This window comes from Saccoglossus kowalevskii, chromosome 4 (genome assembly GCF_978046115.1).
Source record: "Saccoglossus kowalevskii chromosome 4, keSacKowa6.1, whole genome shotgun sequence".
NCBI lineage: Eukaryota > Metazoa > Hemichordata > Enteropneusta > Harrimaniidae > Saccoglossus > Saccoglossus kowalevskii.
Window position 1 is genome coordinate 25,260,917 of NC_140644.1, and position 15,828 is coordinate 25,276,744.

General features: G+C 33.3%; 1 protein-coding gene across 1 annotated transcript in view; it reads left to right on the forward strand.

Annotated features, from left to right (window-relative positions):
• The window catches only part of LOC100371118 (bridge-like lipid transfer protein family member 1), a 71,250-nt gene that overhangs the window by 6,121 nt on the left and 49,301 nt on the right, over window positions 1–15,828 (forward strand). Inside the window, exons 3-18 of the mRNA XM_085498347.1 lie at window positions 1,307–1,368; window positions 1,923–2,091; window positions 2,997–3,084; window positions 3,679–3,869; window positions 6,304–6,383; window positions 7,748–7,865; window positions 8,938–9,094; window positions 10,042–10,212; window positions 10,607–10,724; window positions 11,102–11,257; window positions 11,485–11,582; window positions 12,327–12,502; window positions 12,825–13,098; window positions 14,177–14,374; window positions 15,248–15,385; window positions 15,547–15,723. Of these exons, the coding sequence (XP_085354473.1) occupies window positions 1,307–1,368; window positions 1,923–2,091; window positions 2,997–3,084; window positions 3,679–3,869; window positions 6,304–6,383; window positions 7,748–7,865; window positions 8,938–9,094; window positions 10,042–10,212; window positions 10,607–10,724; window positions 11,102–11,257; window positions 11,485–11,582; window positions 12,327–12,502; window positions 12,825–13,098; window positions 14,177–14,374; window positions 15,248–15,385; window positions 15,547–15,723 (2,371 nt within the window). The remainder of the gene's footprint in view (window positions 1–1,306; window positions 1,369–1,922; window positions 2,092–2,996; window positions 3,085–3,678; window positions 3,870–6,303; window positions 6,384–7,747; window positions 7,866–8,937; window positions 9,095–10,041; window positions 10,213–10,606; window positions 10,725–11,101; window positions 11,258–11,484; window positions 11,583–12,326; window positions 12,503–12,824; window positions 13,099–14,176; window positions 14,375–15,247; window positions 15,386–15,546; window positions 15,724–15,828) is intronic.

Below are 15,828 nucleotides of genomic sequence, written 5' to 3' on the forward strand. Positions count from 1 at the left end.
AACATAATAGGTGTGAATAAATTGTGAACGCCGGGACAGGAAGTATGGAGTGTCGTTAGGCATGACTGACTGTCCGGTGCTGCAATTCACTGGTAAGATTTCTTACCAGAGCCGGGTACTTTCATATGCAAATGATAGTCGTGGAGATGTCTCTCATTTTATCATGACTACCATGATATTTCTTGCAAAGAATACCAGTGGGACATTATCGTAAACTACACAGAGGGAAAAGATGTGTTCGTCAGCGTGCTGTTGTTGACATTCGTCTTGTCAAAAAGAACTTGTTTCGAAACCAGGGATCCTCCACTTTCAGTTGCCATTCTCTTGGTAGAAAATGCCTGCGACTTTAATTTGTTGAAATTTCTTCCTGAATTCATCCATGTTTTTATGCAGAGTCGACGCTCTCAGTCCACATTTTCTGCATGCATACAAACTGCCAAGATGTAGATCGACCGTCTCTGCCACAACAAATTTGATTTCTTTGCATGTCGTAGTTCTGTTGATCCCCCGAAACAATCTCCTTCTGTTTTCTATATTTTCTATATCACTGCCACAAACAATGCATGTTGTTTCCTTGGTTCTAGGCGATTTAATATTTTCTTTGTTATTTTGGTTGGAGCGACTGTATTCATTGTGTTCATAACGTGAATAACCAATGCATTCAGGATGTCATTTAGAATAAATTTGCATATCATTTATTTTGTGATGTCAGCATCAACTATGAATTATTCATATCAACTAGAAACCTGCAAACGGGGACAGTCTCTCGGGACTAAAGTCGCTCGCGTGAAATGCTTCGCATTTCCCATCTGCGTTTTGAATGTCTAGGATACACAATTACAAGGCCCGAGGACTGTCGACAGTCTACATGTACCAGTATATGATTATATTAAACTTTAATGAGTGTAGTAATTTGGCATCATTGAACAGGAAGTTTGCATTCTACCTTATTTGGAAATCGAATTTCAAATAAGAAGAGACAAACAATATTCAAAACAAAATTAATTTTCATGCTCATTTACTGGTTTCATTATTGAAGCGATTGGATCGAGAAGACATATAATAATAGAGTTATTATAAGTATACTACAAAGTATAACTTGGGCAGGAAACTGGTGCACCATTATGCTTTGGTATATATGCCGAGCAGTAACAGTTTGCTCATGCATGTACGTTGCGATAGATACATATTATGACCTCAGAATATTCATTGGCCCAACCCTTATATGTGCTTAACATATCAACTACATTTATTGTTATGTACTTCACGATGTAATACATTATTAATGAGTGTTCTTAATTTTCAGAGTACAGGATGGCTGGGCTATATTTAGGTGGTGGAGGCCATACAAACCTATGCCAGACCAAGGTTAGAATCATTTTGTTCATAAGGGGTGGGCGAGTAGTGTGATAGAGGGGCTTGATCATGCATATCTTGAGCATGTGGCTTTTCAGTTCAATTTATAACTAAGTGTTAATTACTGATGTTTGATTTATTTATTTATTTGCAATCAACTTTTGCGGTGTACTTTCTCTCTGTACTTGGTTCTATTTTCAGTTAGTTAAAAATAAACTTGGTAGCAATCCATTATTTCAATATTTGTTTAAAAAAATATGGAGTCACCATACTTGATCTCAAAGTAGTGAATCTTTGCACAAAATTTCAGCTTTCTTAAGGGTTTGGGAGACAACTGAAAAAAACTAAAGAAATCCTTGTTTCATTGACAATGATGATTAAAATATTTATATAATCTGTAAAGTTTTATGGAATTATTTGCTAATATTCTTCAAACTAATATTTTTACTGCATATTTCAGCTTTGATTTCTAAAACTAAGAATGATTGTTCATTTTTGATGTAGTTCACTGTTTTCCATGATACTTGTAATCATTTGATTTGAACTACTTTGTGTGTTATTTCTAGCTGATATGTCGCATGCGGAGACCAGGCTAAATATATTACTGAATGGTTTGGAGTATCACCAATACAACAGATCTACACTCTTCAGTCAGATTGAAAAGAAGTTCGGACTTGAGCCTACTATGATACCAGAAAGTGAAAAAGAACGTAAAGAAGCAGCGAATCAGAAAAGGTATTTAGTTCTTAGATATATTCCAAGTCAGATCACATCCTAGTTAAACCAATTAAGCTATTGAAATGAGATTACAATAGCGTATGTTGCTTTTTAATGCAGTGAAACCTACAATGTATCTAAGAAATTGTCCAGTTTACAGGTATTTAGAGCCTGTCTAAACACTGAAGAGAAAATTGTTCAGTTTACAGAGGTGTTCAGTTTATAGAGGTCTTACAGTGAAACCTGTCTAAACTGAACACTGAAGGGACTGAGAAAACTATCTGATACATCAGAATGTTTGTGACCTGACCCATTATCCCTGTTTTGTCTGTAAATGGCAGTATAACTAGATGGTGCCGATTTATCATACATAGTTGTTCTGTTTGTAAATTCAATTATTCAAGGAGCCGATGTGGTGATGACAGTATTTAAGTTAAACTATGCTTGCCATTATTTTGTGTGTTTTCTTAGTGGAACATCATTGATGCATGTATATATGTAGACATTTGAGTTTAATTTATTGCTGTATTGATTGTTGTAATATAGGTACAATGTACAATGGTTGAGAATGGAATGAAGTGTAGTTTTGGGGTCACATGGCATCATGCTATGAGGCATGCTTGATCATGCGTGGGTTAGGATAGTGTTTGTGTATGAGAATCACAGGTCAGGTCAAACAAGGTCAGGGGTACGAGTCTTTCACAGAAGGTCAATACTATGTCAGGGTTGCGCTTGTTGGCATCATGTCATCTGAATAGATAAAGAAATCATCTCAGGTCAGGTTAGGCAAAGTTAGGGGTCATGGATGTGACGGTTATGTCAAGCATGAAAAGTTTGTCACAAGGTAGGTCAACGAAGGGTCACCACAGTAATACCAATTGAGGAAACCTGTGTGATTTTATTTTATTGTTTTTTTTCTCCAGACATGAGCAGACGGCAGCTATTCGTAAACAAAGCAAAGATGTGTCCTGGAGAGACTTAATACCTGTCATTAAAGTAGATGTATCAACGGTAAGTGAAAAATGTCCTGAATTTACCCAAGATGTACAAATGGTTAATTATCATTCGTCACATATTGTAGACATTTAATCAGTGCTTTATTGAAGACGTTGGGCACATGAGCTGATCAACATACTTAACGACCATATATGGCCATGTGACCTCATTAAAAATGCATATGAATATCGTATCTGGAGCACTATTGTAGATACAGAGATTGTAAAATAGATATAGGAGGATCTGATATTACTGATTGTTATTTTATTATTACTGCATCCTACATTACTAGGAAATGCAAACTCAAAATATGGAAAGATTACCAGTTATTTTCAGGATGGCAGCCTTGCTAGAAATTGAAGTTCTTAGTGAGAAAGTGTCACAAATCTTTGCAAATCTTGCCCAATTATGGGTTCCATATGCCAAGCATTTGGGTTGAAATGTTTTATATTAATAAACTTATCACTATGATAAGGCAAAGTATGAAATCAGACAGTACATGTTTGCATAAACCTCTGCTACGCCTCAGCCAACACTCCTGCCAAAATGTTTTCATTCCTATTTTGCGGTATCATAATATCTTCATATTATTTGTATTGCATCTTCCAGGGAAGAGTAGTGTTTGGTAATCGTCTTGTACCCACTACGTTGACTGTTAGTTTTGAAGATGCCCATATTATGTACACAACAAAGCAGGCTTCCACGCCATTAGACCAATTCATGCATAGCGTCAAATGTAACGGCGAGAATGTCAGACTCATGTTTGCACCAAGTCCAAAATTCCAGGGTCAATTGGATGAGTACGTATTCTTTATTTTACTATTACTACCGGTATGTTTTTTCAACCATTTGTATTTGTCCATGATTGTTGCTGTGTTGCCATGGTAATGAATTTGATTTCTTCAGTTTCTCTTTCATTAAAGCTGTTGTGTTGTGTTTATTGGAAGTCTCTCACCCATTATATCAACATTTATGATATTTTCAGATGTCTGGGTTCGCGTAGATTATTGTGTGTAATTTTCAGTATCTTAGGGCATCTTCCTGCCACTGAGTCACATGCTTGATGTTCACAAAATGAAATTCAGTGTGACGCCTATCCAATTAAGATTTCTCTGCACTACACACTTGTTTATTTCCTGTACAGCCATTGTGCCCATCCCTTTATAGGATAACTCTTTTACTTTGAACATTACATACTTGTTATAGTGTTGTGAATAGCTTACTCCCAAGGCAGCAATTCAAAACAGCATTGTATGACAGAATGTTTCAGCAGGGGTCTGTATGGCTTTCATATGCTATATTTTTCTAGATTGTTTGTGCCTTTTTTTTTTAATTTCAAATGGAAAATGAACAAAATAATGCCAACAACACAACTTAAACTTAACACAATAGTAAAACATACTTCATGTAAATTTATCATGTAAACTTGGAATGATATGATGAAGCCAATGTTTCACGCATAATTTGTTGCTTTGTAATTGCCTTACCAAAGTGATCAGATGTTTTCAGTCAAAACGTTTTTAATAAATTGAAATTTAATGATATTTTTTTCAAACTTTATTTATGAATGCATGACATTAGGACACAGACTGCTTTAATGGACTCACCAATGTCAATTGGCAAAGGTCTAGTTCAAAGCCGAGGGTCAATGGACAATCTGATATGTCATGGAAAATTTTCTCAGTTTCTGCTCTGGTTTCTATAGTGATAGTATTTTCTTCATGGAAATTTCCTCAGTGTCTTATACAAAAAAATTCTTATATTTTTATTGATAGAAATCCTAATATTATTAAAGACTTTCAGAAAAATTACACTAAATTTAGTGAGTTTTTGATGTGATCATCTTTTTCCAGTGTATTCAATGGGAATTTCTTCCAGTGATTCGTTGTACACATACTTAATAGCTCAATATTTAAATTTCCTACAGTACTGATATTAGCTTTCATTGATGTGTTACACAACATCTATTAGACGCATTTCACTCAAGTATGTCATTGTGGTGTATTGTAATATGATATCACAGACAGGGAAATGATTAATATTCTGGGATGATTGATAGTAATTATGACTGAATGGTTGACATGGTCTGATGAGATATTGGATGGGTATTTCATATGAATAGCACTTGTATAGTTAACAGTTTTATACACATAATGTAGGGTTAAATGTATGCATGCATCATCTCGTATAATTAACACTCTTCGCTAAAATGGTGCACCGGTAAATGTGATAACATTTTAAATTCAGATCAATTTCAAATTGGCCAAATTTTATCACTTCATTCTTGGGTATAGTATATTTCATGTCATACCACCCATCCTCCCCACCATGCCAAATGGTTTGACCCATTTGATCATCTTCTAAACTATTACCGTAATGCTCAAAGCATGTAGTGGCAAATACATGTATGAATATAAATCTATTACCAGTACTGTATTTGATGTAAACTAATATTTCTATGTAATGTTTTGGTTGAGTAGCCAAGCATAGATGCAATGTAATTCAAATTGCTACAACATTGATTTTAATAGAAAGTAATTCTTGAAACAGTTAATAATGTAAAAAAAAAATTATGGAATCAGGGCTTTGTTGCCATGTCAACTACCTATGCTGGTAGTCTGTCTGGATAGATGCATTAAAATCTAAGATGGGGGAACAATGACGAGTTCTGTATATACAAAATGTATATACCAGGGGTACATGTATTTCTTTGGAAGGAATGTTTTTGTTTATTTGCCATGGCTTATGCTATTCACATACCACAAAGCAATAAATTAAATCCTTTAGTGTGCCCTTCACTCTCTAAATCAGTTCAATATGTTAGTAAATCTTTTACCTGCACAGTTTGGTACTTGTGCCATCCCATTTCTGACCATGACACTCACCCAACTACTCAAATAGAACACCTCAGAAAATAGTTCTCAAGTAATGCCATCCCATTTCTGACCATGACACTCACCCAACTACTCAAATAGAACACCTCAGAAAATATACCATTTTGGTATATTTTGTACAATGTGAATTTCACCAATATGAAAATGCGTATCGAATAGAGACATTTTTTTTTTCATCATTGCTGATTACTAACAACTGAAAAATAAAATATTAAGTGAAAAAATATTTATCTACAGTCTTGATTGGAACATATCATACTATTACCCTATTTGTTATTAAATATATGCACTAAAAAAATGTTACCAAAGCATAACTCTCATTTGTTTTTTTATCTTTCAGACCACCACGGTACATGGGAGAAGGATTTGTCATGTTACAATCTAATGCTGTTGATTTCTATTATTATTGGGATGAACCTGGTGAGCACTCTCACATTAATATATTTTCATACTGTGATATACAAATTTCCCTTTCACTCATTTCATTGTCTACAAAGCATATATGGGATTATAGTAATCTTGCTAAAAATAAAACTGAAATTAGTGTAAAGGTTATTTGCAGGTTACCGCTGAAACAATTTTCACCATTGTTTTCTTTTATTTGCCTGCAACACAGCATGTCCTATTGTATTACATCTTGACAATATAGGGTATATTTATTTCAGTTTTATACACAATCAAACTTTTCCAGCGTACATACATGTATAACTCCATTGCTTGAAAATAAGTTTGATTGAGGACATACAGAATGATATTACATGGCTTCTTCACTGGATATTAAAGTTACAAAGTTACATGCCCATATAAATCCTTGATGGGGTATTATGTTTCTGATAGTGATTTTAATAATTTAATATGTCGACTACAATTCTGAGAAAAGTTTATATGAATTGTGATGTTACATTATATTTTAGTATCACTTACTGAGCTATATATTACATGAAAGGGTCACATCTTTGTAAAATAAACAATAGAGTTCAGTTACCATGACAACAAATAGAGTAGTGTTAATTAATATGTTCTATTATTATGTAAATTAGCAAAGAATACACTATTTTTCAGGTGAAAACGCTGAATGTGTCTAAGTGCAAATTAAAAGGAACTAATTTTAAAAGTAGTCAATCTATAAATGCATGTGTTCATGACCCATAAAGGTCACACATCCTGGTACTTTCTATTGCTATGGCAGTAGTAATAAATTTGTGCAAAATCTCATCATGAAAACATAATTTCACAACAATGTTTTGATATATTTTGCTCAAATTTTATTATATTTATTCTATTGCCAATTTCATTTTTATTAAGTTATGTAATATGTTGATAGCATATTGGTATCAATTGAGATATGTGACTTAACTTTGCCATAAGTAAGGTTCTTGAATAATAACAATATTACTTTAGGTGATTGCAAAAAGTGATAATTCATAAATGAATTAATATTGCATGTAGATTAATAATATTAATGAGGCTTGACAGAACCCTAGATGTAACACAATACTCTTACCGTAAAATCTGTATTAGAAGCGGCATCTCTAATAAAAGTCACAACCATTCTTTTTGAATAATTGAGAACCAAAAATTCACCGTTTCTCATATGTTTAGATGCTCTAATAGAAGCCACATCCCTTCTGTTGCAATGTACCATTTTAATAGAAGCCGCAGCTTCTAATACAGATTTTACAGTACTTGTTGACATTTATTTTAATATGTTTTAATAACTTAATTTAACTATATTACTTTTAATTAACTCAATAAATATTAAATTGTTATTTTTATGTGACTAGGCTTGGTGCCCGATACACTTGAAGATTATGAGATATCACCGGCACCGTGCTGGGGTATGAACGTCAAATGTGGTAAAGGGACTGACCTTAGCTACGGACCGTGGGCAGATAGACAAAGGTATTATATAAACAAATCTATTTATATTTTATTTATGCAAATTTCACCATTTATATGTGTGCTATAACTATCTCTACATATGGATGTTGCATTTGGTTTAACCCACCCACCTAATTTTTACATCATAATTTTGGTTCCAATTTTTATGTATTTGTTGATAAATTTTCAGATAATTTTGGATTTTCTATTAGCTACAAGTCATGATCAACATTTAAAAAGAAAATGAAATGTTGGTTTTTAATTTGTGATTGTGACAATAGTTGACGATGGTGCAGTTATAATACTAATTTTCCACAATATTTTGAGTAATACGTTGATAAATGTAACTATCTGACTGTCACTTTATATTTCTGACTTCCTTCTGAGTTTTGTATTACATAACTGTATCTACTGTACAGTTTGTAGATCACATTTCTATTTCCTTGTCACACACTGTGCTTGTCCTAGTAACCCCTGCTTAGCAACAAGTAATCAGCTGATATTTGGGTGGATGGGTGTGTGTATCTGTGTATGGAATTGGGCTTTGAGCTTTATATACATGTACATGTACATGTACTTGTACATGAATATACAATGTTATATTGACTTTGAATGTGAGTGTGTGTGAGTGCGTGTGTGGGGGGAACTTGTGTGGCTATGGTGTTAATTTCTTGTGAAAAGTGCTTCTGATTAAACAAAGATGTGGTACATTTTGTAAATTGTGTAATTCCATAGACTATTTTGCTCCATCAGTTGCCCATACATGTTAATTACAGAGGCGTTTTTCTATACTAGTTCAGTATACACCAAAAACACTTTTTTTTGTCAGTTTCTGTTTTTGTAGATTAGTTTATTTTTATTCCTTCCTTTCTGTATACTTTTACTAATATCTGTAATCATTGCTATTCCTTCTGGGGTGTGAATATGTGTTAATAAATAAAAAATAAAAAACAATTTAAAAAAAAAAAAAAATATAAAAGAAAAAATTGGAGACTTCATCGTTTCTATTGAAATAGACAAATACGTAATGGTCATAGCTTTTTACGCTGCAATCACTTATATTTTAACCATCATTATCATTTTTTCTCTCCAGGGAGTGGCTTCATAAGTTGTTCTATCCAGTGGATTACCAAGACTTAGTTGTAACCAAACCTGCGCAACCCGGGGATACCAGGCAATCCACAAGTTTTGATTTCAGATTAAATATTATAGCAGACGCTACTATTGACATATTATTTACAAAATGCAAAGTAAGTTTACACCGTGCAGTCTCAGCTACTTGTTTATTTTTGTTTATTTATTCTCACATTGATTAACAAAATTAATACTTTATTAATTAAACAGTCACCAGGTTTACTCATATTTGTAGCTAGCATTGTTTTATTTATTTAATTAGTAATTAATTATATGATTTTGAGTATGAGTTATTGATTAAATAACAATAAATATTTTATTGATTGATAAATTTGTAATATAAAAACCAAAGTATATGTGCAGAATTTTAGGTTCAGTTGTCTGAAAAATTTAGTATCTTTATTTATGAGATTACTATATGACTATTAATAATGAGTATTACTGTATCTGACATAAAAAGAAAGGGAAACAAAATGAATGCCACTGGAGGGCGCTAGTATTAATACTGTAAACCACTTTCAAAGAGCGACATGCCATTTTAGTGACTTTGACCCAGTGCATGAATTAGTATGATTCACTATGTAATGGTATTACATCTGAATTCTTATAAAATGAAATTAAAGTTGTTGATGACCTGTTGACCAGAAATTCGTCTGTTGTTTTTGTATCACAACTGAATGTTATGACTGAACTGTCACTATTTATGCTAATCATGTGATATGTAATGGATAAAAGCAACATTATAAAATAACAAATCACCTCCATGAGAAAATGAACTGAGAGGACTCTTATTTACAACAGAATATTTTAATTTGTAAACAAAAGAAAATATTGTAATTAATATTAATGAGGGAAAAACAAACATTATTGAGTCATGTGATGTGAATCGATAAAATGATTGCATAAATATCATATGAATAAATGTGCATTTTTCACATTCTCAGTTTTGATTTCTGTGACCACATTTACACATCCTACATTGAGGTTGATCCATCTACATTTCATCTTATGTTAACATGACTTTATACTGTTATACCATATTGTTATGTTGTTTTTGTGACAGGAAACTAACGCTATACATATGAATATTGGTGCCGGTTCGTACATAGAGGTCATAGTGCCATGGGTTGTGCATAGTGACGGATATAGGACGTCTATTACGGGGCAGTTATTACATGTAGATTCATCCACAAGTTTACAGTACAGGTCTTTCATTGAGAGTGAAACATTGCAGGTAAATTATGGCAAGGGTTGATGAGATAAAGGTCATGCAGCCTTCATAATAATGCAGATCTCATAGACATCTCATGGTTTGTTGTGGCTTGCATGGAACTGTGGAAACATGAATGCACTTGTAGTGAATGTAGCTACCACGCGCAGATTTAGGAGGTGTACTTCGGCCACGTCAATAGGAGCCCCCCACCCCCCCCTGCTGAATTTCTGGATCCACCAGTGGCTACTACCATAACATCGCAAGTCATCCTATGCATTCATTTTAATGGCACCATCACATTGCAGTTTCAGTGCAAGAAGATTGTTAATAAATAGTTCATCTGTGTGTGACCTTGAGATGCTTGACCATTAATTCAAAATTTTACCAAATTTAATTTCCTGTTTTATTTTGTTAGTTTTCAGTGAATGTGCACTACCCTATGATTTGGAATCACCATCAGACGTGGGAATGTGATTTGACATTCTGTAAAGGAACATGGTTTTTTATTTATCAACATAAAACTTTTCTCCTAGGTATGTTTCTCTTGATTATCTTTTTTTCAATTTTTTTTATTGAAATAACTTTAATTTGTTCTCATATTTAAATCCCCTTTATGTATGAAGACACCTGATTCTGTCAGAATAAGATTTCAGTACAAAATACAAATGCCAATATTTAAGCAGTTTTTGCATTGCTTCAGTTTCAAGTATTTTCTAGGACATAGACACATAGCTCATGTTAACCATAAATTCTGTTTCCTGCATCTGAGACTCAATTAAGACGAAATAAATTTGTCAATTACTCTGCACATTCTCGATGGGAATCTGGCCAAAAATGATACTACATTCCCTGGAACCTATAAAGTTAGTGGAATTTATTAAACTATTAATAGTTTATTTATCTCTTCCAGATTTAATGAATGATTGGTCAAGTAAAAGTAAACCTGATCTGTTGTCATTTACACCCTATACGTGGCAGTTCAATCTTGTTTTCAATGAATTTGAATTAATTCTTCCGTCAAATTTATACAACTGGATTGACTGTTCATCTCAGAATCAAGAGAATGGTGAGAATAATTATAAAACTAGGGGTGCATATTTATCTATTCAACATGTTTATAGCTTTTGTCGCCTACAAATATGTTGTCTGTCTGTTACATTCAGTTAGAAATGAAAAGGTCTGAAGAAGGTGTAGAATTAGTTCTTTCTTGGCACTAATGGCACTCACAGCATTTTTTTAAACTATTTTTCTCAACATTCCCTATGTTAACTCACATATCTCTTTATTGCATAGTTTTACTAGCGATATGCGGTGAGCATTTTGATATATCCTTCAATCTACCGTTTTCTGACTTCTTGCCTGAAACCGTACCGATCAAGTTTTGGATCGCAGTAAGTATATGAAATATGGATCGTTACAAATTCCAGTTAATGAGTTCAAGTTTAAATTGTGCATTTTGTTATTTCTTTTTGTTTTTTAACCGAATGTTGCATTTGCATTTATTTTGTGAATCCTCATTAGTCATTATCACAATTGTAATGTTTGACAAGCAGTATGTATTGTCACATATATTTTGTTCAAAGTCTTTAACATATACAGTAAATTGAGCCGTGAACCAAATTTAGTAGTTTTGTCATTCACAAAGTATGTGTATCAAATCATTCAAATCAATAGTTAATCCTATTATGGATCCCTATTTTGAATTCTGCTTCAAGTGTGCACTAAACAAAACCAACCCAGAAAGTATGTTATGTTTAATTGGGCACTGTAGAAACATGAATACAGAAAGCAGAGTCTAATGGTTATACAGGAAATAAACCGGATTCCAGTGTGCATCACAGATCATTATTTTAATTTTGTGATGAGCTCATTTTTAAATCATTGAACAGAATAACCTGAATCATTGCTGAAAACTCTTCACAAATAAATCTATTAAAATATTTATAACATATATATAACAAATTCAAGACTGGGATATCTTAAGAGTACCTTAACTGTTATGTCAAAGGCTTCAAGCAATATATGCTTAACAATACATGCCTGTTGAACAATTCAGTCAGTATGGTCAAGAATCATGGTGGGTAAAAGAAATGGTGGGGTAAAGTTCATAACGTAATACTTTTTGTTCGTACCAGATTGAGAATGCTGACTTGCGGATTTTCATACCATACACCAGTCGTCATGTATTACTAGCGTTGGATAGATCCTGTAAGGAGGCTGTTGAGAGAATGAAGTGTAAGGAAATGACTGATAATAGTAACACATCTAATAAGAAGATGAAGTCCAAATGGAGGAATGTAACTCAAGAAAGGTATGAGACAGAGGGTCAATTTGGGTCAAGACTGATTAAAACGTTTGCACAGGATATGGTATATGAATTATAATTTGATTAATATAATCTATGATATGGTATTTTTGATTAATATGATATGCATATATGATATGGTGTACTATGGTATATAATTTGAATATTATGATATGGAATATTGTTTATGATTTGATTTAATATAATGAATATTTGATAAAAATGATATGATGTGGTATATGGTATAAGATTGGATTAATACTTACAATACATTCATACTTATAATAATTGAAAACAGCAACCAAACTAATCACTTCTTGCTCACTAGTACTGGTTGGATTGATTGCCTGTCCGTACCTGAGGCCTCGTTGAATCTCGGCTACACGTACTATCCTCTCCCACCGAATGATGACCTACCAATGAAAGTAGCGCCCTCTATAGACAGTACAATAGCAGGAACATCAAAGGACACTAAAGTGGCTGTTGGTATGTTAGTAGATCCAAGTACACTGCCACCAGACGTCATAAGTGTGGAATTTGACATGGGTCCTTCTGAACTCTTTGTTTATGGTTCTATTCTTAGACACTTTTATTTCCTAAAGGTAAGCTAAAGGGTATGCAACTTTTATAACCATGTACGATAATATGCAATTAACTCTTTACGATTTGAAAACATTTGTAAGTGACCCCATTCTGTTGATATTGTCACAGAATGCACTACATGCTTGGAAATATTCAATTGCGTAAACATAAATGAGCTATTAGAAAGATTATTGCCGCAATAAAAAACATGAAGTGCACATATTACACACTTTGTGAATATGCGATGACAGTACCAAAAACTGTCTGACTGAACCATTTTTTTCACGGATTCATATTTGAATTTCGAGAAATGTTTCTAGAAAACTTTGTGATACTACTGCAAAATTGTGTGACTTCTTTTCTTTGTGTGTGATTTTCATCGCATACCACTCTCTTGCATACCATAATCTTATAAAGGTTTGATAGTATTACATGTACGTGGTAATATTCATGAATATTAATTATCGCAAAATAGTTAGCTACTCACAGAGCACTATTCAAAGCAAATGGGCTATTTTGTATTCTGTATGGCATACACTCCATACAAATGATTATGATTTTAAAATAAAAATGTCAAAACAATACATTTATTGATATACTTACATTTATTAAAATTACTGTAATTGGAATAAAATTTGTTGCATTTTAGGCTGAGAAAAAAATATTTTTGGAACTATGCACCTCAGACGTTTTTTTTTCTTCTAAAGCATTCCAAAATGCGCCTGTACTCGTACTTGTCTCAAATTAACCCCCATTTTAGCTCAGTATTAAAAACAAAAAAACAAAAAAATCGCTTCGCCGCCTCATTTTAAAATTTCCATGAAACGAGGAACAGAGAATTTTTTTTTCCTGGCCTTAATTTTGTGCAGGTGGTTTTTATATTAATCTGGCCAAAAATGTGACAAAATGCAATCGGTTATAGAGTAGGGTATATGTACCGGTAAGTGTAAGTGACCTGAACATTATTTTGACTAAACTCACAACTTACATGAGAACACAACAATCAATGTTTTCAGCAGCAGTACAGAGGAAAATTTTATCTATTAATATCCAATCAATAATTTCAAATCCCAAATATCACTAACTTTCCCTTTACAGGAGAATTTTTTCGGTGAAGATCAGATGTTTACAGATCTTAGCAGCAGTTGCCCATCGCAGTCCATGTCACCATCCAGCAGTGTTGCCGTGGATATAACTGATAAAACAGATGACGAGAACATCAATCCACTTACTTTGCGACCACTATGTGTCACTGTATCAGCCAGCATAACCAATGTCAGAGGTTACTTCCCAAAGGTCAGGGGTCAACTAGTTATATTTATCCTGACTCTTACTATACAATGTACTTACTTACTCATTGTTTTTCAAAATAACTGTTCTCAAATTATTATTTGTTGTTTGTTAAGTAAGAATCAATATGTTTTCCAGTTTATAAATCCATATGACATCACATTGTCTGTAATTTGATTGAAATCTGATGTCGGTGGAGGTCACTTTATTTCAACTCAATTCTAACTGTCAAATGACAACACAAATCAATGTTCATCATGCTTACTTCTTACAAGATTTGTCAATCAATCAGAGTGTGTCTCACTAGCAGGCAGCCTGTAACACAAGTTCTGATTGGTTCAGAACATACAAGACGTAAAGGTGACTTACATGATCAGATGTAGTTTGAGGCAATGTACTACATTAATTATAAGTGACCAGAATAAGTTGTCTGCAGTCCTATACTTTTGTGATAGTAAATGTAAAATCTGTATTAGAAGTAATGGCTTCTAGTGGTGCAATGCAACAGAGGAGATGCAGCTTCTATTAGAGCATCTACACGAAATAGTCAATTTTCTATTGTTCAAAATGAATGGGTGTGGCTTCTAATACAGATTTCACGGTACCTTCAATCAAGCTACTTGTTACCCTATCTACTGTAAAGTACCTTATTTTCACTTGGAATTTATTGTTGCTGTTTTCACCCCAAGAATGAATCAGTGAAAAATATTCAGTGAAATACATTTAAAATGAGCAAAAATAAACTGCATACAAAAATGTATTTTCAGCAAAATGAAATTCCAGCTAAAATGATACTGAACAGAATTAGAACCCTAAAATTGCACTAAAGTTGGCTCTAGATGTATTCAATTGCATCATTTCACTTATTTTAATTTAAAGCACTGTGGAGAGAAAGATGGGATGATTCCTGTGGCTCACCTTGAACAGCTGTGCTTTGAAATGCACAAAACCTACCGAGAAACCAAACTACAGTTGTTACTATCACCTGTCACAATACTAATGGCTGATACCTATTCAGTAAGTGGAAAACTTTATAGCACATGCAATAAATATGCAAATGATCTCATTATTTATGCTAAAGTCTAAATAATGTATGGTCTACCCTCACCAGAAATGTCAACAGTTATAGTTTTCATGAAAGAACTGTTCGTCAGATTCTTGTTTTCTCTCTTCAACAGCGACCAGACTCAGACATCCATTTAAAAGAAGGTCACTTAACCTTGTCAGGTCTACAGGTCAGAGGTCATGCCATGTTTTCTGGTGAAGATTTACCACCAACAAGTGAGACATTGGAATATGCCTGGTTAGTGGAAGTTCAAGTAGGATCAGTCAGCGGTAAAGTTACCTTACCACAAGTGAGTTGTCTGCTTAATGTAAATGGTTCTTTCATAGTTTTTTGTTCATGTTAGATTTTACATGCTTTGAGTGCTGTTTTTAGAAAAAGATCCAGGGAATATTGC